This window comes from Miniopterus natalensis, chromosome 6 (assembly GCF_054644295.1).
Source record: "Miniopterus natalensis isolate mMinNat1 chromosome 6, mMinNat1.hap1, whole genome shotgun sequence".
Lineage (NCBI taxonomy): Eukaryota > Metazoa > Chordata > Mammalia > Chiroptera > Miniopteridae > Miniopterus > Miniopterus natalensis.
Window position 1 is genome coordinate 27,169,314 of NC_142086.1, and position 27,194 is coordinate 27,196,507.

General features: G+C 37.5%; 1 protein-coding gene across 1 annotated transcript in view; it reads left to right on the forward strand.

Annotated features, from left to right (window-relative positions):
* ABI3BP (ABI family member 3 binding protein) overlaps positions 1–27,194 on the forward strand; it is a 216,198-nt gene that overhangs the window by 106,836 nt on the left and 82,168 nt on the right. The window contains exons 11-27 of the mRNA XM_087818121.1: positions 488–562; positions 1,256–1,330; positions 2,149–2,220; positions 2,754–2,828; positions 12,494–12,559; positions 13,670–13,744; positions 14,289–14,363; positions 15,162–15,236; positions 16,147–16,218; positions 17,056–17,130; positions 20,574–20,615; positions 21,725–21,766; positions 22,411–22,491; positions 22,934–22,981; positions 24,441–24,515; positions 25,237–25,284; positions 26,772–26,831. Coding sequence (XP_087674247.1) covers positions 488–562; positions 1,256–1,330; positions 2,149–2,220; positions 2,754–2,828; positions 12,494–12,559; positions 13,670–13,744; positions 14,289–14,363; positions 15,162–15,236; positions 16,147–16,218; positions 17,056–17,130; positions 20,574–20,615; positions 21,725–21,766; positions 22,411–22,491; positions 22,934–22,981; positions 24,441–24,515; positions 25,237–25,284; positions 26,772–26,831 — 1,131 coding nt within the window. The remainder of the gene's footprint in view (positions 1–487; positions 563–1,255; positions 1,331–2,148; positions 2,221–2,753; positions 2,829–12,493; positions 12,560–13,669; positions 13,745–14,288; positions 14,364–15,161; positions 15,237–16,146; positions 16,219–17,055; positions 17,131–20,573; positions 20,616–21,724; positions 21,767–22,410; positions 22,492–22,933; positions 22,982–24,440; positions 24,516–25,236; positions 25,285–26,771; positions 26,832–27,194) is intronic.

The following is a 27,194-nucleotide window of genomic DNA, read 5'->3' on the forward strand; positions in this document are numbered from 1 at the left end:
CTGAGGTCGTCTTTGCCTTTGACCTAGCATTTGGAGCACCGTGGTAGCTGAGCATTTGAATCCTTATGGTAATTTCAACCCAGTTCCAACCTTTGCAAGTTAACTGCAGTTTGAAAGAAAGAAATCATATAATGTAATAGTTCTCTGGCTTACTATGCCCCAGACATTGTGCTAAGCCCTGGAGATAAAGAGAAAGTAAAAGGCAGACAAATAAAACATGATTAATCTGATAAATACATTCATGGAGGTGATTTCAGCGTGCTTTCTGTAACACATGGAAAGTGGACCAAACCCAGAAAGGAAAGGTTGGGAACAATGTCAGATCAAGCACCTGGAGCAAGCAAGCGAGGGAGTCCTTAACATGAGTAACTTGAAAAGTATGAGCTATGTGTCACTTTGGAATTCTAAAGAGCAACAAGTGTCTTATGATCTTTGGTTGTTTCATAATTTTATCTTAATTTGTAAAGTTGTCTTTTTTACCTTCCAGTGACTCCTGACTCAGTTCCAAGAACCACTAAACCCACTGTGTCTCATACGTTAGACACTTCAGAAACAACACTGGGTAATTCTAAGAAGTTTTTTACTAAAACACAAGCAAAACCCTCCCAGCACTCATAGAAAAGTAACCCAATACCTTACCTTTCCCCCATCTCTTCACCTCCTCACTGGCAGTAGTTAATCTTCCTATTTCTTGGACCAGTTTCATTAAAGAGTTAACGACATGCCTTGATCCTGGTGGGTGACATTCTAGGCAGCTCTGGCTGCCAGCTGCACACCCTTTCACCAGTCTCTTGGGATGGATAGGAGAACAGAGCGTCAGCCTTTTAACCCAGTGGGCTTGGAGAGGTGCAGGAACCTGGAAGCCTTGACTCTGTCTGTGCTATTTGTTTTGACCAGCTTTTCCAAGTCGTGTGTGTACTAAATATGAGGAGAATCCCAAAACTGTCATGCTTTCTAATAAGAATTTCATATCACTCCTGTTAGCTGCTGCTAGGCCCATGTGGCTCTTAGTTGCTTCTTTCTCTTAAGAAAATGTTCAGCATGTGTTTCATTTTGTATTTGTGATGTTGATCATCCGTGCTGAACTATGGCCCTTTGAAAGTGTACCTTCAGATTTGAACAGCTATGTCAACCTTTCCAGGGACAGCCAGCTATTTCCATGAATGGCACACTCTGAGCACACATATCACATGATTGTGGTTAAGCGTCAAATCCTGATTCATACAGTTGCTAACCTAGTTCTTCTTTATTGTAGTTCTCAGTGGAAAGACTCCGGAAAGATCGCAAACTATTCTAATACCTAGGTTTGAATTACCGCTGAGCACTCTAGGTAAAAATTATTAAACATTGCAGTTCATTATAACCTTGGAAATTTTATGCATGCTTGAAAGACATCCTTAGGCTAATTTATACAAATTTATCTCCTCACAGGAAAGAAGAGACACTTGGCTTATAAAACAATGAGCTCCCCAACACCAAGTTTTCAAATGTTATAAAATCTTTATTTTATAATTTAGAGTCCTAAAGAGTCTCTCTCTATAACAAATCCTACGTTTGTTTTTTCTTTTTGGTGGTCATATTTTGATGTTATATTTGATTCTTTTCATTCAAAATCATTGTGTCACTGAATAAATTTTTTCTACATTTTCTCTAAATACCCTTTTCTCAGTTGTTTCTCTTCACAGAGAAGATATTTTTATAATACTTATGCAGACTGTTTCTTAGAACTCCTCAAATTTCTTTGAGTGCAATATCAAAAAAGTTGTTGGGGGTGAGCTTAAACATAAAGCCATGTAGTCTCTAAAATTCTATTTTTAAAAGCTAGTAGATGGACAGATGTGTCTGATGCTTGATTTGAGTCTAAATGAAATATAGACACATATACACATAGCTGAGGAAGTTAAGAAACAAATTTAATAAAAATGAAAAGAGCTCAAATTCCTCAAATATAATGGTTTGATTATAAAGGAAAATAGAAAAGGAAGCTTTATTATGTCATTCAGTGTTGAAACACAGGATGAAGAAATACTACTAACAGTCCCTTACTTAACATGAGTAAATTGCCTTTCTGTGTTTATTGTCTCAGTAAAATCTTTTCTCTGTTTCTTGCACCTCAAGTCGTAACATTTCTTATGTGTTTCTTTACAGCTCCGAAAAGATTTCCAGAATTTCCTCAGGCAAAAACACCCTTCCCTTTTGAGAAAGCTGGGGGCACCTTGGGTAATAACAGCACCTGAAATCTGGTGTTAAGATGTGGGTGGTGATTGCTTAATTCTGGAGGACACATTTCCTGGGTCCTATCCCTGCAAACCTCAGTGAACTGATGCTCCATTAATTTGGCCAAACAAGTGGTTGATTTTGTAACACAAATCCACTGTGTTACAAATCTTTATTTTATATTTTGCTTTAATTTAAAAGCAAAAAAAAAAAAAAAAAAAAACCACCAATATGTCTGGATTTTTTAATAAATTTAGTACAATCATCAGTCTGTTCATTCCACATAGCTCATTAAGTTAGTTTTCTGTCCTCAAAAACAAGAGTATCATGCCAAACTTTGGTCTCTCTCTAGTCACTAATCAAATGCTCTCAGAATGGGTACATATTAATTTCTACTTGATAGATGATGGGTTTTTGATTGGGTCGGTATGTGCTTTTCATTGCAGGACTCTGGTAGTCAGCCATACCAGCAACCTATTACTGTTTCTTGTCCTCTTGAAAAAATCTTCAGCAAATTCCCTTTCTTTTTGCTGTAGCCTCAAGTGAAAAGCCATGGATTGCACCTATAACCAAAACATCTGAAGATTCCAAAGTTCTACCTCCTCACACTGGTAATTGCATTCTTTTTAAAAAATAGATTCTAACGACAGTATTGAATAACTTCTCGTTTTTTATTTTATAGGTTTCTTAATAGATTATCAGTATACTCTATAGTAAATGGTAAAGCTATAATTCTTTCTTGATACTTAAGTGAATCTTTTTTTCCTGTCAGTACAAAAGCAAAATGTTTTTGCATTTGTTTTAAAGATCTGTATTAACATCTGTACATCAAATTAGAACTTTGGCTAGAAGATGAACTATGCTTTGGCTCATTGATTTTCTAGAGATCTCTTTAGTGACATGAAAGCAGTAATGGAAATAAGGATCATCATCATGGGTCTGATTTAACAGTATGAGCTAGCAGGTAGATGTTGGCTTCTTTTTCATCCATGAACTTTTTTCTTTTTGAGTGGCAATTACTGCTATTTATTGAGCACCTTTTATGTGCCAAACATCGTACTAGGTACCTGGGAGTGAGCTGTGTGACTTGGGGCCCAGGAGCCAGTGATAGGACATTGCATCCAGGGTTCGACTTTTAAAAAGCTCCCCAGCCTCTGCATATCCTGAGGTCAGCCTTGATTTGCTCACCAAGGAGGAAATCAGCAAGTCTAGCTGAGTGGGGGCAGGCAGGTTACCCTCCTTGCCCCTCACACCATATCTTGTATTTGTCAACAGTGAACATTTGAGAGCCTACTACATGCAAGATATTATTACTAAGTCCTAAAATCTGTAAGCATATTGTGATACAGAGGGAAGACCACAGGCCTTGGCATTAATAACAGACTTTGGTTCCAGTTCTGGCTTTCCCACTAAACATATACTTTAGCTGTTTTGTTCTACTTTTCTGGGTCTTAGCTCTTTGGTAAATTGTGGTGATTGGCTTTTTCCTGAGAATTGTTGTGTTCCACCACTAAAACTGATTAAGGGAAATAGCTCTCCTTTTTTAAAAATAGATTTTTCTCAATTAAAAAATTTTCTCCTATGTATATTTTCTTTTATATCTAGCAGTCAAGTAAAGAGGGTAGATCTTCAGCATATGAGAATGAAAGAAAACCTCAGGAACCAGTGTGATTACTTCCATGAGTCTTGTTTTACTTATTTGTATTTTAATTTTTTATGTAGCTTCTAGTGATTTTTCTTTGAGCACATATAATATAGTATATAATGTAGTTAGAAGTTCAGGTAATAAAGTTATATAACCTACATTTTGTGGAATTCTCCAGTAGAGGCCAATAGAGGACTGGTTTGAGAAGGAATGAGGAAGAGCCTTCAGGTACATAGGTCTTAGTCAAATGATTTTTTCTCTGGTATCTGTCATGGGCTCAGATCTCAGAAAAGATACAAGGATGTATCAAATAAACTAAGCATGTCTGTTATTATCATCTCCCCTAGTTTTCTCAAGTGGGAAAACACTTGAAAGTTGGCTGAAGCTGTCAGTCAATCCAGAGAAGCCTCAGCTTGGGTCTTTCTAAGCCATAGTTCTCCTAGTCACTGACTTAGAAACTTCAGTGCGATTACTTAATGTGGGTGCAAAAATACGTTTAGCAATCCAGTTTACCTCAGGCCAAAATCTGGGTCCTGGCTAGAGTTTCGTTCTGAGCCTCTAGTTCCATTGGCTATCATACAGGCACAGCTGCACTGTGACTGTGGAACAACAACTCGTCTAAGGGCGTTATCTGCTGCACTGTGGCAGGCCTGGCCTGACTCCCACCTCCTTCCTGAGCATCACGTCTCCCAAACCAAACATTTAAGGGCTCACTGGACTAGATAAATTCTTAGATCCCTTTCATCTCTTAGTTTCTGGGTTATAGCATAGGAGACGCAGGGTCCCCCAAGGTTTCCCTGGAGTAGCCTCCAGTTTTTTTGGTGTCTGTGATTATTCAAGAGCAAAATGACCAAAACCTCAAGGAAACCATGTGGAGTTTCAATGCCTAGAGCATGAATTATATATAAAACCTGAATTGAACCAAACATTGGGACTGGAGAGAATATGTTGGGAAGTGAAGGTTATAGAGTTACAAGGAGGCAAATACAGATAAGGTTAGAAATCCCATCAAAGGCAGAGTTCTTTTTGCCTTTAATTTTAGAAAAGGAATATTCTAGTTTTGCCCTTTTGGAATATAAATAGTGGCTAATGCAGCAGGAAGCAGTTTTACTGTTCAGCTGCCTCACTACTGGCCAGGGCAACTTAGGCTGCCAGAGAACTTCCACCTGTCGACTGCCAACCTTCTCTGGATGAAGTGTTGGGTCTTGTCACGGGCTGTAATAATCCCACAGGCAATGATTGCAGGTATGAGCAGTAGCCCAGGAACACCTAGCCTGCCCTTACAACATTTAATTTGTACATCTCTGCTACTTAGTGGGATCCTTGGACCAGCAATGTTAGCATCACTGGGGAGTTAGTTGAAAAGGCAGAATCTGGGGCTCTGCTCCAAATCTGTTTTTAACAAGATCTCCAGGTGATTTGTATGAACATTAAAGCTTGAGAAGCACTACCATACTGCTAGAGTCTGTAATATTTCACATAGTGCAGATAAGAGTCATCAAATGTAGTTAAATGTGGACAAGAGGGCTCAAATCAATACAAGATTGGTTTCTCAAAGTGGGATTACTATCTCCTCTTTTTGCTAATGGCCACAATGCTTACATCTAACTCTTGTATAGGACTTCTGTAGCATCTTCCTAACATGTTAAATTTCAAGTTAAAATTTACATGCATTATTTGTGATTTAAAGAGTTGATAAAGTCATGTCATTGTTTCATTGATTTCAGCCCTTCTTGTTTCTTGTGATTTTCTGTGAATTTATACATGTACTAAGTGTATCTATTTCCTATTTAGTTTCAATGTATGATTATTTATTTTGTTTTTCAATTACTCATGTGACATTCAAATACAGTTGTTTTGAGAATTAAGAAGACAAAGAGGTAGAGATAGTATTTGAGTGCTGGTCTATAAAACCATTGATCCCATTTTTAGTTGTTATATCCTTTGAAGAAATGATATATTTTAACTGGTATTAATTACATTATTATAGAAAAATTAACATACTTTGTTTTCTGGGTTGGGATGCAATGCATCTATATTTACTATGTCAATTCCCTTCACCCAAAGACCACCAGGAACACACCTGTGTTTAAACAAAGTTAGGCTTATTTACTCATTGCAACAATGGAAAATACATATCATGAGAAACTAGGGGAGCTTTTAGTAAGACAATGTTGGGAAGGACTTATTGTAGGACTTGCTCCAAGGAAGTGAAGCTTTGTGGATAGGATGCTATCAGAAAGTGGAACAATTCTGTGATTGAATATCTTAATAATTATTTATTTCTATCTTATACATAACTTTATACATAGCATATTAATTTATTTTTATTGTTGACACATTACAAATGTCCCCCATGTGCCCCCCTGTTTGCCCACCTCCTCTCAGCCCTACCCCTGCCTTCACTACATTGTCTGTGATCATGGGCTATGCATATATGTTCTTAATAATTCTTAATGAGAAGACAAGAACAACAGAGTGAAGCTGAAATTATGGTTGGTAAAGAAGCAGCAGGTAGTCATATTAGCCAGACTGTGGGGATATTCACTTTTGTGTTCAGCCATCTGTCTGTGTTCCGCACGATCAGAGAGGACTCTTGTTTTTGTCGCCATTTGTCCCAGTCACCGAGTGGTCTTGTTGGATACTGGTGTTCTTTCGAGTTGGCTGGTGCTCATCAGGAGAACAAGCCTAGCTGTGCGTGCCAGACCAGCACTGGATGCCAGTGGTTGCTTTTCTCTTTATCAACCATTAAGCCTGATTTATCAATACCACTTGTAAAATTCATTTTGCTTTGGCATTTACTGGGTTTATTTTCCACATTTACCTCATATTCTGCATCAAATCATCAGAATGCATGCTCTCTAAAGGATTTTTGTATTACTTTTGTATATAAAAGGTTATATGGAAATTCTAACTTGCATGCTAAATATTGAAATTCCTGGGTCATTTCAATAGTTTATGGCAAGAGTGAGACAGAGCATGTGGCATTTGAAATATTCCAGGAAACCTGAGAAGTATATTCATCAAGTCTATTTGTCCTAATCTTTCATTAGTGCTGCATTTTGCGATCTCATTATTTGAACTGTATTTCGTATTAAACTTTCTCTAAAGTACATTTAAATAGGATTGATTTGATTCTCTTGGCAAATCCAATTCTCCTTAAAGTATAGAAAGGAAATTACAAAAATCTGCTCTATAATTACATGCCAGAATGCCAACTTATTTATAAAGTCTACGTTAAAGGAAAGTTGGCCACATTTTAGAAATACTTTAGTGCTTGTGACTGTCATTCAGAAAAGTCAATCTCTCTGATAAGTAGAATTGATGTTATGTTCTGTTGGAAGGTGGCCAGTTGACTGTGATTTCCATTGTTATAGAGCGAGTTCCAGAAAAGCTCTCTGTACCTTCCAACCCCATCCCCACCCACACCTGCACCCTGATAAATTGTGCACTGCATGGATTTGTTGGATTACTTCTTCACTGGAATATTATAATTTTGTATATACATAGCAGTTTTCTATTAAGAGATTCAAAGAGTTGTATTTATACCATCATATTGATCCTTCAGAAGTCCCTGGAAACAGAGAGAGTTACTTTCTTTTATCCTAAGATATGTGAGAGACTTGCCTTTGAACAGGCAGAGGAGCGAAGACTAGATAGACCCTCATTCACTTTTCTCTGAATCTCTCCGAAGCACCGCCCCATGTTAACAGTGAAATGATGTCATACAGCTTGCTTTGACACCTTCACAGAACAGGCCAAGAGCAGACCAAATGTTTTTATTAGAGCCAGGTGCCTTTTAGATTTTTAAGAAAGAACACGTGGGTGTAAGAAAGGCTGGCCATGAGCTATAGGATGAGACAGAGCTGGGCTAATGACCAGCTCAACTCTGTACTATTGAAGCAGCTGTAGACAAGTGATTTAACCTCCTAGAATCCCCAGTTTTCCCATCTATTAAAGGAAAATATGTCATTTTCTTTCACTGGGTTGTCTTAGAAATAATGTGTAAGTCACTTAATCTAATTCATAGTACATAAGGGGTGTCCTGTTACCATTTTCTTACTATAGTGGACTCTTGAATTGAATACATCACCATCCCAAATTTCCTGAAGTGCTATAGATGCTTAATAATAATTAATAAAAAGAAAGAAAAGAAAAAGAGAGTAGGAAAATAGACTCTTATGCTTGTGTACACGTGAACATACCAAATGATTCTTGGGGCTTCATTTCACCTATATAAAATATTTTAAGGAGAATGGAAAGGACACGTGCTGTGTCATTCAAAGAGCCTTGCACCCCCATGGGAATGGCCTGATGTGCCGCTAACCACATGGCCTGGCTGGTAAATTGCCTCACTCAGCCATGCTGCTTAGTGAGAATGGCCTCCTGCATCATCTGTAAATGGGGCTCAGGCCCTGCCTAGACTCAGGGTGTAAAAGATGCCAGGACCAACTTTCCGTGTTTTTTTATGGACATCAGAATTGAGATCAGCAGCATAATGCCGTATATTTATTATCCCCCAGATGGGGTGTCAGCATGATTTCTGAACCTTTGTATGGTTTGATGGGGCGGATGGAAATCAACTTTCTATTTCTGGCTTGATAATGCCCTGAGTGTTACGCCTCCTTAATTTACTTGATTAACCTCTTAACCATCATTTAGGACCAAGAGGGATTTCAAGCCCTGATAAAATAAAGGAAATGGTTTTTTATCTAACCCAGGATGATTCAATGGGTTTATTTTCATCTTTAGATAACTTTCCTGCCTGTTCTTCCCCAGGGTGTCCAGACAAACTGATTTCCCCCTCCACTTGTACTCTAAGAGGGCGACTTCTGGCAAAATTATTTCCCCTTGCACCATAAACGGTGATCTTTAGAGACTTCCCTTGACAGTCAGAACTGAGGATGGGAGACCTCAGTCTTTTCATTAGGCCATTAAAGGGAGCTACCTTTAAGAGTTTATCACCAATTATTTTCAGCGTTTGATTCTTTCAGTTCTTTGTAGAACTGTAGTAAATTGCTAATGCACTTAAGCTCTATCAGTTATTTAAAGACTTGGAAGCTGAACTGGTCATGTGCCTGAGGAGTCCTATATTGGTGGCGAAGCTTTGGCACAGTGGTTTGCTCAGGGTGCTTGAAAAGAGGGTGAGCTCTACATTTGGACCTTATTGCCCGCTGGTCAGGTGTTGATCAGCCTAGATCTGGCCCACCCAGCTGGATTAAGCCCTAGCAAAGAGAAAAAGTAGAAATGAGGATTGTTGCTGCTTCAAGGTCAGGAAAATAGAATTCAAGTGTAGCAGATGGTTTACAGATTTACTGTGGCCTCTTAGAGATTTGTAACCTCAGCCTTTGACTTTACTTCATGAGCATTTTTCTTTTTTTGCAGACAATATTTTCACAAATTTCAGGGTTAACCAGAAAGGCATTTTATTTTCCTATGAACTGAAGGACGCATTATTTATTTATTTACATGCTACCAAGAACTCTGTGGTGTTTATAAATGCTTTTCTCATCAGCTTTTTATGGATATTCCTGTTGTATTTTCCCATTGCCTCTTCATATGTGTTTTTAGGATTGTATTTCCATGGCAGGATACGGCCACACAAGCATATGGCACATAATCGTGTAGTAGAGAAAGATTTGTATGCACACGTATGTGTATCATAGAATAATTAAAGGACCTGTTCATTCATTTTCATTTATCTTTACTAAGAGCATAAACTACCCAACTGTCAAGCTCACTGTTATTTGTTCATTGTAATGGGCATCTTTTAGATTAATTCTGTTTAGTCTCTGCTTTGTACCAGGCTTTGGGGAAGTAACCTTGGAGTGCGGAATGAGCGTGACAGTCAAATATCTGCCCTGATGAGGTCTTTCATCTCAGAATGTATGTTTAAAAATGACTGTCTTTCACATAGTTACTAATATTCACGGCATTTGAGTAAAATAAATTGATAAATTCTTGATAATTGGAAATACCTTGTCTGTGTGACATCATATGTTTCCAGAGCAAGATCAGAGCATTTTTATTAAGGAATTTGCATCTAATCAGGGATTTTTTAAGTAAAAATGTACAACCAACAAAACACAATTTAACAATGTGGTTTTAGGAAGTTATGAGCAAATAGTAATGTGTTTTATTTCATATTATAATATTTTTATCTGAAAAATATAAAAGTAAAATTTAGTTACCATGATAAGTCATTACTGTAGTTTGAAATAATTGCTTGTTATAACCTTTGAATTCAACTACCTGTTTAACTCACATCAGATTTCTGCTCCATCCTTTGGTCTCATTTATGTTCTGTGAATGCAAAGTGAGAGATAGTGCTTAATGCCAAGTAGCTGGAGCATTTCATCCCCTAAGTAAACATTGGTGACGAGATATTTGTCTCTAGACAATAATGCATGACAGCACATACAGTGCCTAAAGAATAAAAGAGTGCACTCCTAATTCTTAGCTATTCATCAGTTGTATAGCCTTTTAAAAACCAAAGGGGCCTGCCCATTCCATGCATTTTACTCGGGTACAGGAGTACATATACAAGAGTTTTGTAAGGAAATCAGGAGCTGTTGATTTTTAGACAGCTTCATTTCAACACTGTCCTCTCCTCTGACATCTACTATTTCAGGGTCAAATCTTGTTTAAGCCCCGAATGAAATGAGGTGGCGGTGTGCTTCTCAAGGTGGCCCAGACAACATACAACCTCCACCAAGTGGTGTTTGTGTGTTTTTAGCACTCCTTTACTACTCAACTCTCACAACTCCAGAAATAGAAATATCAGGGACCAAGCCTGCTGGCAAATGCGTTATTTTAATCTTAAGCATATTTGAGAAAATGTTTGAAAGAAAGAGGTCCCTGACAATTGAGAACTTCCAGATGTGAGCCACAGTTGCCCGAGAAGGATGGAAAGAGGGCTTCCTTCCCCAGGAACGCGCCTTCTGAGAACAAGCCAAGGGAAGATGGCAGCCAGGCTTGGAAACTCCAGAACAGAAGGAAATTGCAAATGTGGGAAAGAAAGAGAAAGAGGGTGAATAAATATCAACCTGTGGGACAAAATTGCAAATTATTAGAAAGGTAGTCCAGTGTTACTAGATAAAATGGAAAATGTGGGACTTAGGGTAACATAAAGACAGTTGTGGCATTTTTCAAAAGTGACAATACAAATAAGTTATTAATTCATAATTTCTTTCCTAGTATGAGAAGGTGAAGTAAGAGTTGGTCAAGTTTGCTTAATTTGTTTAGTAGTAGATAGAGCTGACTTTGATGGTTCCATGAAATTGCTGAAAGCAAGACTAAGATCAGCATTTCTGTCCTTTTGAAAGGTTAGTCTTCTCTAACCCTTGAAAATTGTGGCTGCACTAAAAACTACAGTGTAATGGATTTACGCTCAGAATGTTTGCACGTTTTAACTCATAATATTCTGTTTTCTGAAGATTTTGCAAAGCAGTAGATTCATCTTCACAAGCTGAAATGTATTTCCTGCCTCTTCAGTATGTGGTACAATATAAACTGTCCAATCTGCATGTCATAGTGTGTCACAAGGTCTACTGTCCTCTTTCTTACAGCTTCCACTAGCGGTGGTTCAAATCATTACACTGTCAATGAATTACAAGTAACCCTGATGAGTGAATTTTCCTGTGAGCGCCCCACACTTTTCTAGTTTTTTTCTGTACAGCCATTTTGAATGGGCAAAGAAAGTAGCATCTACCTCACAACAATTCAGGCTTCTGTACACCTGTCGTGATCATAGTAACAGCTCTTGGTGCGGAAGAGGGAACATTTTTATTTTGGTGCTATTCTTGCTTGCTGATTCAACTCTTATGTGAACATGAAAATTATTCTTGTTTTAAAACCAACCTTTTTTAAAGGTCACTCTGCTTTATTTCATGTGTAATAGAAATATTATCTTTAAATGCACCTAGATTATAGAAAAGTTCATAGCTTAATGAAGGACCACAGAAAGAAGGCTGCCTCCAGGGAAAGTGGCAGGAGGAAAAATGCTAGAGGAAGAGCACAGGTCTTAACTCTGTCATTCCTGTCCCTGTGGACACTGAAAAATATGCTGAACTTGAGAATCCTGTGTGTGACCCCTAGCAAATGTCATCACCACTATGAATCTCAACTGCATCATCTAGGAAATGGAGATAATTCCCTTTTATCTATGAAGAGGGGCTAACGTCTGCCTCACTTATTTCTCAGATGTTAAGAAGGTTATATATGATAGTGATGTGCAAACTGTAAAGTGCTGTCCAAATGTTAATATAGCATGATGGTAACTTTTACTAATCAGAAAGACTAAGGAATAGACTGTGCGAAGAGTCTCTATGTGAACACTGTTTCCTTCTTTGGAAATTTCTCCCATCTGACTTCGTTTATGTTTATATTCTTGGGAGCTCTTTGATTTAGAGCTGGCACCACTTTATTTTAAATATATAGCACTATGCTCACATCACCCCAGAGGCCAGTATCAGGGCTTGCTGTACAAAGACCTTTATTTTAGGGCAAGAGGGACTGGAGGTTAGTCTTAGTGACTGTTTGTACTTTAATGACAAGACCAGCATTAAAATATGTCATGAAATCTTTTCAATCAACATTAACATCTCTTTTGTTTTACCTTTTCCTTTAAAGCAACTTATGATGTTTTCTCAAGCCCTACAACATCAGACGAGCCTGAAATACCAGAGTCCCACACAGGTATACCCAGCCTCTCAATTCTGTCCTTGGACCCCAGGTGTTCTGATAATGCTGCACCTAGTTCTCTAATTTTTGCTGAATGAAAAAGTGTGCTCTCCAGAGCTCCACAGGAAAAGAAGTAGCAACCTGTGTCAGGGAGGTGAATTCTACCCTCTCCTCTCACTGAGTGATTATTTAAGTGGGCGATGCAGATAGGTTTGGTTGCTACTGAAGCAAAGTAATGGCTATTGCTCTATTGTTCAGAATCATTCTAAAAAGTTTTAGAATAGTAGGAGTTTTCTCTAGAGCAGTGGTTCTACAGTGGGGGTGATTTTGCTCTCCTCTACCCCCAGAGCCATTTGGAAATGTCTAGAGACATTTTTGGTTGTCACAGCTGGAGGAGGTGCTACTGACACATCCAGCGAGTAGAGGCCAGGGATGCTGCTAAACCCCATTAATACAAAGGACAGGTCCCTACAACACAGTATTACCCAGCCCTAAATGTCAGTAGTGCTGAGGTGAGGAATCCTGCTATAGAGAAATCATGCCATTCATCTGTAGAAGTTCAGATGGGTCTAATTTTTGGCATTTACTTAGTGATGCAGCTACAGTGAATTTAACTCAGACCAATCGTTCCTTTCAGCAAGGGTTTATTAGGCACCCACTAAACTTGACCTTGCAAAAGAGTGAAAGTGAGTAAGACTGGTCTGTGCCAGACATGCACATATGTCTGATACTTTATGTGTAGCCTTATCTTAACATTATTTGTGTCATGATAAATAAAAGTGAATAATTTTAAACAGCATAAAATTAAAGAATGAAATAGAATGTTGAAGTTGAGTTCAATTAGTAGTTAAGGAACAATGAAAAGAAGCCAGAAAAATCAGTTGAAAATAAGTTGAATATACGAGACTGGTTCATCATGCTTTCTGATGTTTAAAGTATATATGTTTTTTAAAGTGAGCTCATCTTCAAATTCTAGTAAATCAGTCATTTAAAAATCTTGGTCAGAAATCTCTCAAGTGTTCTTGATATTTTCCCTATATGAGGCATAATTTATTACTCATGAATTTGTATTTTATTCCTGGGGCCTTCTGCTGCTTTTATAAATGTTGACATTTATTCCAACAGCAACACGGGATCCATTTCTGGATTCTGTCCCACCTAAAACTTCTAGAACTCTTGAACAGCCAAGGGCAACACTGGGTAATGTTTTTAACAGAAAAATCCTTCTTTGTTTTCCATCAAAAGAAAAATCCATGTGAATGCCTTCTTTCCAAACGACCATTTATTTCCATCACATCTAATCATTTATTTCTTTCCTATTTCTGAATATATATATATTTTTTCCTATAATGCAGGCATCTCATGTTCCATTTTGGTCTCTTTTTTTCTTTGTACTGTAATAGATGATATTTTTTCCATCGCTAAAGGAATGAAAAGCTTTGAAAACTGCATGGACACTTTCATCACCACCCGTATCACCCCATCTCACGTGTTTGTGGCCTGTGTCACCTCCCTCCATGCCTTGAGTCTGCCTGGAGTCAGCTACTGAACAGTTATCACTCTGATCTTTTCCCCACTTTACATTATTATTTCATCCATCAGCTTTCAAGACTACATGCATTTTCATCCTCGGTCATGTGCTTGAAGCATGTGCTTTGTAACACCAGCTAAAAGCATGTTAAAACCCTTAAAATACCTCATTTTAACTGGAATTACTTGTTGGGTGGGGTGTTTGTGTTTTCAGCTCCAAGTGAAACACCATTTGTTCCTCAAAAACTGGAAATCATTACCAGCCCTGAAATGCAACCTACAACACCTGGTAACTAATGACATTTGTATAGTTGTTTGCTTTGAAAGAACAGATAAAGTAACCAAAAAAAAAATCATGTTGCTCTTTTCTGAATATTTTCAGTAGTAAACATTTCCCTTCATTACCTACCATGAAACTGTCTAGATATTGTGAAGAATTATTTTTTTGCTATACTTCTTTTAAATTTGCCAGCCAGAAAATAGCAGCAGAATTATAGATAAGTATTTTAAAATATATTCCTTTCTAATTAGCACATTCATATACCACTAGGTCAGAGAATTTTTCTCAAAGTCGTCTAAGTATAAAGAGCCCCAAGTGGGCATGAAGAGGAAAAATGGGCAAAAGAAAGATAACATAACCTACATTTTATAATAGAAAATTATTGGAATAATGAAGCTCATTAACTCCTGGTGAGGTTAGTCAAGTGCTACAGAATTAAAGAAGTTCTGAACTTTCCATTCTCTAAATCCCAAATATTTTTTTTGTGCTTCTGCCCTGCTGTTTGGTAAATCATCTTTTATGTTCTTAATTGTACCATGTGTTCTTAAATTCTTCAAAGGTGCTCACTTTGCAGTACATTCGACTGAACATTGTACCCTCAGTTGTCATAGAGAAATTTAATTCCTTTGGTCCAGTCAGCACATTTATTGAGCACCCGCTATGAATACAGCCCAGCGCTGGGCATTCTAGGGATGCAGAGAAACATAAAGCAGCTCTTGCACTCAAGAAGTTTACAAGTTCACACTCCCACCCCTATTGACCCCTGAGGAACATCATTTATGAAAGCTATTTTAAATCTTCTTTCAGCTCCCCTGCAAACCACATCTGTCCCTTCTACACCTAAACGACGCCTCAGGCCCAAACCACCAAGAACCAAACCTGGTAAACAAATATCTCTTTAACTTTTGGGGATATGTAATTCCAAATAGATAATATCCATCTCCTTGCCATAAAAATAAGTGACATGATTCTATAAGTTAGGTTCTTTACAAAATGTGAAATTAACTGAAGATGAGTAATTAATGATGCACAATAACAAGAATCATTTCTAATAAGCTTTTATTAAAGATAAATTTAAAAAATTATGTAAGTGATGTTCTCACATGTTGAATTTTGATATAAACCTAGAAACAAGTCTTGCTATCACAACATGATAGAGTGGGATATATGGTATAATTCTTTTCCTTGGTATGCCATCTCTGTTTAAGTATTTATTAGGCTGACAGTTCTTGTTTTTTGGGTGCCTACTGTGTTTTGAGTTTTCTCCTAGAGCAGTGGCTGAGATGGAAAGGACATGATTCCAGCTTTTCAGTTGCTTATAATCTTAAAAAGATGCTCTCTCATTGTTTATGAGGTATTAACATAAGATCATATAATCCACTTGTGAGACTAATATTCACGTAAAAGGTCAGAAAGATAAAGAGTTGAAGATACAAGCCTCAAAATCTGTGTAGGATTTGGGCAGAGGAAAAAGGAGTGGGGAACAACCTATTTTAAGGCATAGATTTTGAGTGGTAGAGTTAGCTTGTTACCCTGGAGGTGATTTTCTTCATTGTCAAATAATGCACTAAGAATCATACTCAACAACTGGGTTTTACTTAGTTCATTGTAATATAATACAGGCTTTTTAATAGTCTATACTATTATGATTGAATTTGAAAATTCTTTTCCAAAACTTTTACTCACTGCATACTTTATAAACACTGACTACTAGATGTGGCAGAATTTTAACAAGGTCATTCAGTTCTTCTTTGGAGGGTATCTTAATATCTCTTTTCCTTTCCATCACCAGAGAGAACCAAAAGTCCTAGAACAACTACATCTAAACTTTCTAAAAGCCCTGAACCTACATGGACAACACTGGGTAATGATATGTCCTTAGTGGATGCGTTGCTTCATTTCTTGGGAAATCCCGGACCCCGGCTTTTATGCAATATCTCCACCAGTATTCTAACGGGCTTGTTGCAACAGTACTGGGCATCTCATGTAGTACATTGACTCTGTGGCGTTCCTGGTTTTGGACAGCTGGCCCTATAGCAAGTGGATCAGAACGCAGAGCTGCACAGCACCCTGTGCCTTGGAAAGCTGTTAAACCACTGCTTCTTTCTCATCTTCTGTCCAATCACTGTATTTGAAGTTGGGTCTTAAACAGAGTTCTCCATTTTTAAATTAAATTTAATTTTATTTAATTTTTTGCATAAGACCCTCAAGTTCAACATCAGTCTACATTTGGAAAAATGACTATTATGGTATTAGGAGAATTCCTTTATGCTGCAGATCATAGCATTCTACCTATCAGTAAATATTAATTTTAAAACATGTCTTTTTTCCCCCTGGTGCTTAAAGACTTCGATGTAGATAAGAAATATGAAATAAGGGTACAAAATGATTACACTGATTTTTTTAAAGCGTGGACTTAAAAATCACTGTCTTTGTGTAGTTATTTTGACTATTTAGTGGCAGTGCTATTTCTGTTAGGTCAAATATACTCTAGAAATGTTTTTTCAAACCAGATGAAAATTTATCACTGTATTTCCATTAACTGCTACTCTGTGAAATACTCTTTTAATGGACTATTTCCCAAATCTCCCAAGATGATTGGTTCATTCCACTTAAAGTATAGGTTTTCCTTTTGTAACTTTAGACACTGAAATGCCTAAATATTGATTTGTCGATTATTTTTGTCTCTTTATTTTTCCAGCTCCCAGTAAAACACAATTTATTTCTTTGAAACCTAAAATCCCTCTCAGCCCAGAAGTGACACACATCAAACCTGGTAATTACCCTGAATTTTTTTTTCCCTAATATTCCAAGAGTAGGGTTGAAAAGTGTTTCATGCCACTCTTTGGAGCAAGAACTTCTGGTTTGTATTTTGGTGTTTGACACATTTTGCCATGAGAAACGTGATAAAAGGATCGCATCATAACCAACCCCCCTGATATTGTCACGCCATCTCTCTGAGCTGTGTGCAGGAGCATTATGTCATGACCACCTCAGAGAAGCCCCAGAAATAGAATGGTGTACCCGGTGGAGGACTCCCTTGTCTAGGACTATGAAATAATTTCCAGTACCAAAGCTGACTGCAACTCTTACCGCACTGAACAATCGGCTTTCAGGTAGAAAGGGAAGGACTGTTTCCATCCCCTGAGAGCTCTGCCTTGTTTAAAGCTTCTTAGTTTTCAGGCTATAGGACTAAAAAGGGTTTTATCTCCCCGATGCTCCATGACAGCTTTCTACAGTTGGGCTGGTTTCTGAACGCTGATTTCTGTTTACTTCTCAGGAGATATTAATGGTGCTTTGCTGGAGAAGAAAAGGCTCTTTTGCAGGGAGGGGTTATTCTGTGTATGTAATTCAAAATAGAGATAATTCCCTACATAAGGATTGTGGGACATATTGAAGGACCAAATCGTTGTTGTTTTCTATCCAGAATCTATACAACAGTTTAGATGTTGACTTACATGATTGTACATATATGGATCTGTCACCACTCATCATTTTCATCTAAATTTTAAACCCTTAGCTCTGGGAAGAAAGTATTTCTCACTATACTGGTCAATGGATTTTTCATTAATCCATGTTTACAAAGTACGATTATTAAAGCAAGAGATTTTCTGCTTCAGTGGACATGATTTATTTTTTGCAATAAAATTTATAAGGAAGAAAAAATAACTGCTCAGAAAAAGAATCCTAGTGACTCTCTTTAAAGAGACAGTGAGATTTCCAGGTGCAGGTATCAGACCGAAGGAAATGAGGGATTAGGCAAAGGGAGTGTGACCATGAGTGAGGTCTCCTAGTAACAGAAAACAAGTGATGTAGCCTTACTCAGAAAGGCTATTTGGAGAAAGAGGCATAGCTAAGGATACTCAAGAGCCCTAGAAGTTTAAATCAAAGAACACAGACAGTGAGCTATATGAGAGAAGGGTTTTATGTACATTTATTTTTAAATCATGCTTGGAGAACTTTGGATTAAAATAGTAACTATTTATGTTATATTTTGAATAGAGGGCTGTTACCAAGCAGACTGAGAAATATTACTGTATGCTTGGGTCACCAAACTTAAATAAATATTTCTCCAATCTAATTACTTCTGTTACTACAAGTTAAAATGTGAAAACATCAAAAAATGTCTCCAAATGTTAATTACGATTTACACAAGATAATTTACATGGTTAATTTCAACATTTTCTAAAAAGTTAGTTCTGAGAGGCAGTTCATTAATATAAGTAAGAGTTGGAGGGTGTGTTATTATTCTAAGGTACTTGAGCAGAGACTTCCTAATTTGACATTTCCTTTTAAAGTGTAGAAAATTATTTGGAAGCTTAATGAGTTTATATTCCTTTCATGTCTACCTCCTAATCACTTGAGAATATTCATGCTTTTCCCCCTAACAGCAAGTACAGCCACTTCAGAACCTCACCTAAATTTATGCCAACTCAAGTTGACATTGAGGCAACACAGAGTAATGACCGGATGTCTGCAAACTGTTGCTTGGGTTTTAGCTTTTAAAAAATTTATTTATTTTTACCCTAGGGCAGGCCACCATTCTAGCTCTGCTGAAGATTTCTGTTTCTAGCCAAGGTTCAGGAGAGCAAATAAACCACCAAAAGCTGTTGGATTTGAGGGATTTGTTGCCTTTCCCAGCCTTCTCCTCGCACTCTCCTTTTTTTTCCATTCCACTTTCCATGCAGGCTGCTGTTCCTTTGGTTTTCCTTTGTGGTTAAACTAACAAGTAAAAACCACCATTGGTTTTGGCTTGTTTCATAAGCAGAATCCAGTGCTTTCTTGAAAATCCCAGCCATTTACTCTTTCTCAACTCGTCTGCCTCATCCAATAAGAATTATTTCTTTCACAGTTAATCTTTAAGACTAATGACATTCAGCTCTTCAACTTTTAACACACTAGAAAGAGTCTTCCAATTAATTACAGGTGTGGTGGATGGATGGATCTGTACATTGTTGTTGTTAGCCACAAACCCATGAGCAAGTTGTCTTTTTCTTTGTTTCGTGCTGAGGCGAGTGGTGTAGTTATTTGCATGCCACTCAGAGTTTTTATGGAACATTTTTACATCTTAATCTATAACAGCTTAACATTGTCAATAGGGGAAGTCGTCAAACATATATTTGCTTTTAATAAACACTGACTTTTTCTTACATGCAGGTGAATTGGAAGCTTCACTGATAGGGGTCCATATCTGTGTGGTCTCAGTCTATCAGGAATTCAAAACTGCAGGTTTTTCTTTATAAAATTAAAAGGAGTATTCTTTAATCTTTGTAAAGGCTAAAAAGTGCTATGAGCAGTCCATCTGAGTTTTTCACTCTTGTAGAAGGCAACTTTGTAGAAATTAATACATGAATTACAACCTTGAAGTTTTGAAAGAATTTTTGTTGTTTGCTATTTTCAGATGTGGATGCTTTTGATATTTGTTATATTTCATGTGTTGATGCTGCTATATTTTTTCCTGTTCTCCTATAGAATCTGAAACATCAAGCCCCCTCTTGTGCTCATGCGCTCTCTCTCTCTCTCTCTCTCTGCCAATTTGAATGAAATTGGAGGTTTGTTATCTGTTAGAATATTTAAATAATATTGTTATTCAATTTATTCAGCATTTCATGAAATCCAGCACTGCTTTTTGACTTCTGTTGATTTACTAACCAAAATGGACTCAATTTCATGTGTAAACCAATTTGTTCAGCAACAAATGCTACTAACTATGGAGAACAGCATAGGAACACTTTTTCCCCTTTTAGACCATACGTTCATTTTTCATAAAATATCATCAGATCCAGCCAGGCTGAGCATCATCCCAAACTAACAGAACTCAGACACACTTGCAGGTCTAACGGGTCTGCTGCCCATTTCCACTAGATGAACCTGACCGTCTTGCATGAAAGCAAATAGCAGGTGGGCAGGAGCTCCAAGCAACCTTTGCGAGGCTGCCCTGACCACCTGTTAATGGACTATCTCCTCAAGCACTAGAAGTGGTTTTCAGAATATTGGATAGTAGAGAAAGTAGCTAAAAATCTACAAAAAATTAGAAATCTTAATTCTTACTGTTTTTGTAGTTTGCAGAAAGGATGTGGGGTATTGAGCTTTTCTGTTAAGCCAGTAGAACCTGATTGCTCATCAATGAGAGAATACTTTTTATACTAAAGGACATTTAGTTTTATCTTAGATGGTGCCCTTCAGTATTACCTTTGATAATACTTGCTTTTATTGCAGCCCCGGAACCTCAGATTCCAACGCCATCACAGTCAACCATAGGTAATGAAACTTCCTTTAGCTAGTGAAAAATTCGCTCTTTTTTACACTCTCTTTCTTCAACTTTATCCCTAACTTTGGCTTTTTTAAAAATTAATTTCACCCTCGCCGGTGTGGCTCAGTTGGTTGGGCACCCTCCCAGGCCCATGCCCATGCCCATGCCCCAAGGGTGCCGGCTGCATGCCAGGTCAGGGCACGTCCCTCATCTCCAGCAGGGGCCTGCAGGAGGCAGCCAATTGATGTTTCTCACATGATATCTCTCTCTCCCTCTCCTTTCCTCACTCTCTAAAAACCAATTATAAAAAATATTTTAAAAAGAGATTTAAAAGAAATAATAATAAATTCATTTCTTCATTGTTCTTCAGATCTTTCGTTCAGCCATTTTTGCCAGAAGGTAAACTCTCTGCCTATGCTCAGTGAAGTAGAGGTTCTGGGACAGCATGAAAGCCACACTGATTTGGATTTGACACATTCTTGTTTTCAAATTTTATTTTATTTTATATGCTTTATTGTCCCTCCTTATTTTTGAGGAATGTGTCCCGAGCTGCTTTTAACCTGGCAGAGGACCGTGGCTTCCCTAGGATGTACTGCGCTTTCACGCTTGGAGGTGTTTTTCTTCCTTTCAAAACTCCAACACTTGCAGATTTTCTTGAAAAACATTATGTTCTTTCCAGATCTAAATATCCTGATGTGTCAGTAGGAAATTCATTAGAAGACAGAAGTATAACATCTAACCCCAATCTTTATAGCTGCTTTTTCTTCAAGAGAGCAATAATGTGTTCTGCTGGTGCAGTCTTAGCCAATTACCCATATTTTCCTTCATAACACGAACTGTTGGTTACTTTATTGCATTCACATATTCCAAATAAGAATCATACCTTTTTCTTTCCATTTCTCTTTCCAAACTTAGCTGACTGGCTATATTTTTGTTCATTTTGTCTAAAAAAAACACAGGGATCAATTTAAATAAAAAAGGAATTTCTTAGTGGATAAAAGTTTCATCGTTTATATTTGCTCAACTTAGTAATTAAAAATTAAGCATTTTTCATATTTAAATAGATTTCATCAGTTTTCCTTTTATTTTGATTCCTTCTTGATGGTGTTTCATGCAGTCTTAGAACCTGGAACACTGGGAACCAAAACTTCAACATTAGGTAATGCAGTTATTGAGTGAGTGACCTTTGTTTTCTCTTTTTCTGATTGCTGGTATCTTTATTAGCAGGATCACATTAATGGATTAATCCACTAATATTCATTTGTGTGTGTGTGTGTTCTCTGTTCTTCCAGAGAAAAAATTTTAATCTATAGTTTTACAAACTATTTTCATTTTTAAAGTTTACCTTCCCTGAAATAATTTCTGAATTCAAAGCCTTTTAACACATCTCTCTGATATGCAGATTTTTTTAATGTTAAGTGCAAAACTTTTCCTTTTGAATTGTAGGCCAAATAAATTTTAATTTTTATCCCTAGTGGCTTTTTAGAAGTAACTTTTCTCACGTTCCTGTTGAACAAGTACTTCCAAAATTTTTATGAGACTGTCTTCTCTATGCTACACAGAGTTCTGGGTTTTTCATCTCAAAATGGAAGGATAGGGGATCTCTTGAACAGTGATTGTTTATAAATCTTTGACCAAAAATCTATTATATTATTGAAGACTTCACTTAACTGGATAAATAATGATAGAAAGTTGCAAGACAGAAGAGTACATATCCACACTAAATCAAAGAGCTTAAATGTGCTTCTAAGATATATGTGGTAGTATTTGTCCTGTATTAACCAGCTAATTTTCTTTCTTCAGCTCCACCAAAGACCAAACAACCAGGTCGTCGCCCTCGCCCTAAAACCACACGTAGTCCAGATGTGCCCAAGTCCAAACCTGGTAAATGTGATGTTCAGGGTTTCAATTAACACGGAAAGTAGAATATGATAGCTTGTGCTATAGTAGCTACCTACTACCTAAATTGCTGGACTTTAGGAACCACTGAAGTTGATTTCTATATTTAAGCATCTATACTTACTTTCCATATTCATGTTATATGAATATATATTTATATTTTCATTTACAGATGCACACCAGTGAGCTGACTCACTAAGTGTATTATTAAAGTAGGGCAGCCTAAAATCTTACATAGGATGTGTATTTGTGGCAGATGAGCTGAGGGAAAGCAGCAGGGAGGAAAGGAGGGAATGGGGGAGAATAAAAGGGGAAATCACACTGGGGAAAAACCACACAGTTTAAGTAAATATTGAGGAGTAATGTTTCCTTCCTCAAGAGGCCACGTCTTGATATAACTACTGTTTTTGGTTTTATGCTTCTATAGCTCTACAACCTGCTACAGTACACCAGCAGCTCTGGGTGCCCACAGTCGGTAATTCTCCTCTCCAGCTGCTCTCACATTACTTTTGCTTTTCCTACTCTCCACCCAGGCATGCCTGCATTTCTGCCACACCACCACCTTTCGTTCCATGCGCCCCCTCAATTTCCTATCTGGGTCTGAAGAGCCCGAAGATAGGAGACTTCTAGAAGAACCCCTGTGTGCTTATTTAAGGAAGGTCTAGTCTTGGACGCAACTTCCTGGTTCCCACTAACCCTCTTTCCATCACGCGCGTCCTTGTGTCGAGACCATCTGCCCTTTCGCAGGCAGGGGCCTCTGTGCTCATCCTGGACTTGACAGATGGCAACGTTGTTCTCCAGAGCCATGGTCATCATTTCATTGACTTACTCATGCAACCTGTATGACTTTCTCCCCTTTAATAAGCTGCATGAAATAATGGCTGCTTCAGATGTTTTGTTTCTTTAAAAAAATGTTTTTGAGTGTGTTTTGATAACTAGAAGCACAAATACTGTCTAGGGTCCAATATAAAAATAGGATGGTCTTTGTACCTTGAGACCATTAGAAGTCCCAAGCTGGTTTTATTGTTTTTAATACTAATGCTGTTTGATAATTATTTCAGTGTAAGTTCTCAGCATTCACAATAAATCTGTTGCTGTTTTACTCTAGGAAATTCCAGAAATCAGTAGCCATGTAACATTGTGTATAATTTCAAGTGTTAAGGATTATTTTCCACGTCTCCTACTAAGCAAGTTTCAATTTTCTACCTTATTGTTTTTATACTGAAAAAAATCAATTTAATAGAACTATTATAGTTATCATGTTTGAAATTAGTTATGTAGAAAAAACCCTTATTACAGTTCCCATTACTTTTGCTCAAAGACATATTTTGAGCCTTTCTTGAAGAGTTTTTCCTTTTGGAAACATAAGGAGAAATGGATACATGTCCTGCCCTTCCCACACCCGGGAGTTAATTTTGTTATATTTTCACTGAATTTGTATGGTATCTTGCTCAAGCATATGTGTCCTTAATTCTGACAGTTACAGCCATGACCACTATGCTAATTTTTTTTTTAATATGTCGATTTCAGAGGGAGAAAGGGAGAGAGAGAGAGATAGAAACATCAATGATGAGAGAGTCATTGATCGGCTGCCTCCTGCACACCCCCAACTGGGGATCGAGCCCGCAACCCGGGCATGTGCCCTGACCGGGAATCGAACCTCAATCTCCTGGATTGTAGTTGGATGCTCAACCACTGAGCCATGCCAGCTGGGTCATCATGCTAATTTTAATGCCTTTTTCTTTAGCATCAAAACCATCCCAAAGACCTAAAACTACACACTGACCAGACGTACCTCAAATCCAGCCTGGTAAATTTATCAAGGCAAATTTCAGTGCCTTGACCTATAACTAGGAAAACATTGTGTAAGTAATCTTAATCTTGCCCTTCACAGCTCTGCTATGACACTAATTACAGCACCTTTCTTCCTTCAGATTCAAAACCACCAAAGCAATTACTTCCTAAACCCCAAATCACAGCAAAACCCGATATGCCATCAACTAAATCCGGTAAACATAATTTCCGCTTTAGTTTAAGAAGCTCTTTCTTTGGGAATGTTGCTGAAAATGTTTACAATTTGTTATATCACGTAAAACAGAGAAACCCAAGTACAGAACCATGATTTTGTTCATTGTCATCTCAAAATAGTCACACTGATATTTTAACTCTTCAAGGAAGAAATCAATGTGTGGGAAATCAGTAAATTTTTCAACCAATACTGACAGATTCCATTTTCTTAAAGAACTTTTTAGGTTTTGTTTTCTGAATTGGGGTTTGTAATGAATAGGTGCCTGGTTTTTCTGTATCAGGAGCATTTCTGAAAGCCATTTGAGCAGCCACCCCTGGGCAGCACTTGGGAGCCTGACACTGTGTCCTTCCTTTATGGGCACATAATCAGAGCAGGGCCTCCTCTAAAATACCTTATTGACATCTTAAACAGTAACTACTTACTAAGCAATTTCCTGCCAAATAAGGAGATATTTATATAACAGTTCTGAAAAATTCCACTGTTTTGCAATTGAAATTTTCTCCTAAGATTCCAATTAGTATAAAATTCTAACTTACTAAGAGAGAATCTCTCATTATAAATAAGCCTTTCAAGAAGAAAGCAATTTATATCAATTTAGAATAAACCAGGTTCTGTAGTCTGTGAATTAAGCATCAGCGAGCACCTAAAAATTTAGACTTACTGCTTTTATTATTTATGTCTGTTTATTTTTTATGATGCAGTCTTTGAGCCCGTTACATTTGAGGCCGAAGCTCCCTCCATAACCATAGGTAATGATGGGCGTCTTCCTTCTTGGTCAGTGTTTCTCTGGGCTTGCCCCTCTCATCTCTGTCATTGTCTGTACTCCCTTAGGCAAACAATTTTTCACCATCTTTTTCATTCATTTCCAGCATTGTTAGGATCTTTTTAACATTATTAGGCTGTCTTACATCTACTGCTCAGCTTAACCCTGAATGCTGGTCACTTTCCTCGGTCACCTTCGGAGACATTCAGGTTGCTTCCAGCACTTGATGCTGTCAAGAATCACAGGTGTTCTCTCCGTCCATCCTTCAGACCAGGCAATTTTTGAGATCTCTGTTTTTATGTGTATAATTTATGGGTGTGGGAGAGGAGCAGTGAAAAAGCTGATTGGGGCGTGATGCAAACATAATTGTTTCTTTCTTGAAAACTCTCTTGCTTCCTTGATTTCATACTATCCAAGCGCAACTTGAACGAATGTCAGTTTTCTGTTGACAAATTCATCTTACGAAGCTGGATTCCAAACAAAATAGGGAACCCCCTTTTCTGTTTGAAGGCAGTCGGGTTGAATATTGTTTTCATCTTGTCCTCGCTTTCTCCCCCTCTTCTCTCTGCCATGTTTTCCATTATTTCAGAAGATGTCCTCAGATGTGGCTTAATCTGAGTCTGTGCTGTGTGTCTTGGGCAGTCAGTGAAAGGCAATGTTCATACAATTGCTTATAGGGGTTTTGGTGATAAAAATATTATAATGTTACATTTAATCTTCTGAATTTAATGAAAAATAGAGACACTCATTTAAAATAACTAGGGAGTTAATAAATCTTAATTTCATCTCTATGCATAATTTAATTGTTGCAGAATACTATAGAATTTTAGGAATCCTCTTTAGCCAGAGAAAAAGTTGAATTATTGCTTTTCAGACTTTTTTCTTAATCATCTCTGTTTCCCACTTGAATAATTATCTCCTAATTATCCACTTGAAATAAATGAATAAATAAAAAACAGTAAGAAGGAGTATCACATTGATTCTGGAGGAAGGCAAATTTTTATCTTTTGCATAACTGTCACAGATCTCTGATAAACAGACTGATTATGATTTTTAAAAATTCTCACCACCACCACCATTCCTCAAAACAAATAATAATGGTGGTAAAAGGTTTTCAGATACAAACGGAGGCGTCTCTAATAATTTTTCAGAGTAATTTAACATACATATCAGACAACTAATTGTCTGATTTTTTTGGATCCAAGTTTCCAATATCGTTGGAATCAGGTAATTAAACACAGAAAGAAAAGGCTTTTCATTGGCCCAATAGAAATGCAAAGTTCAAAGAGTATGGCTATTTTGTGGGACAAATGGATACCAGAGTACAGCCAAGTTACTAGAGAACAAATACTATTTTTCCAGAGTCCACAGCTGCTTTTTAAACAGTACAGAGTTAAAATTTATTTTCAAGGTAATTTTGTCTTTTGCTATGTTTCTTAAACCTCCATTGCTTATTGTATTGCTTTTGGTCAGTTCCTGCCACAGACATTGAACCTGTAACTCTGAGAACTGAGGCTCCTTGGACAACCCTAGGTAATGACCTTTTACGTCTTTATTTGAGCAAGTGCTTTTTCTGCTCATTGCGCAGGCTGTTCCATTACTGTCTTGGGCAAGGGCTTTTCCCCTTCCTAAGGTTTCCTCATCACCTTCTCTTGTCTCTCAGCTAGATTCTTTGCTTGGACTGTACTGATGTCTAAAACAAGTTACTTGGTTAGAATAGAAGCCTGTTTGCAGCTAGTGCAGAGCATCCCCCATACTACTCAACTTTACTACTACTTTACAGAGCCTGTGATTCTGCTCAGTGTTCGGTGGTAAAGCTGAATTTCAAATGCACTTAGGAGGGTCTGCCCCATAAACATCATTTATAACTCTGTGTGCAACAAGAGAAAGTTATTT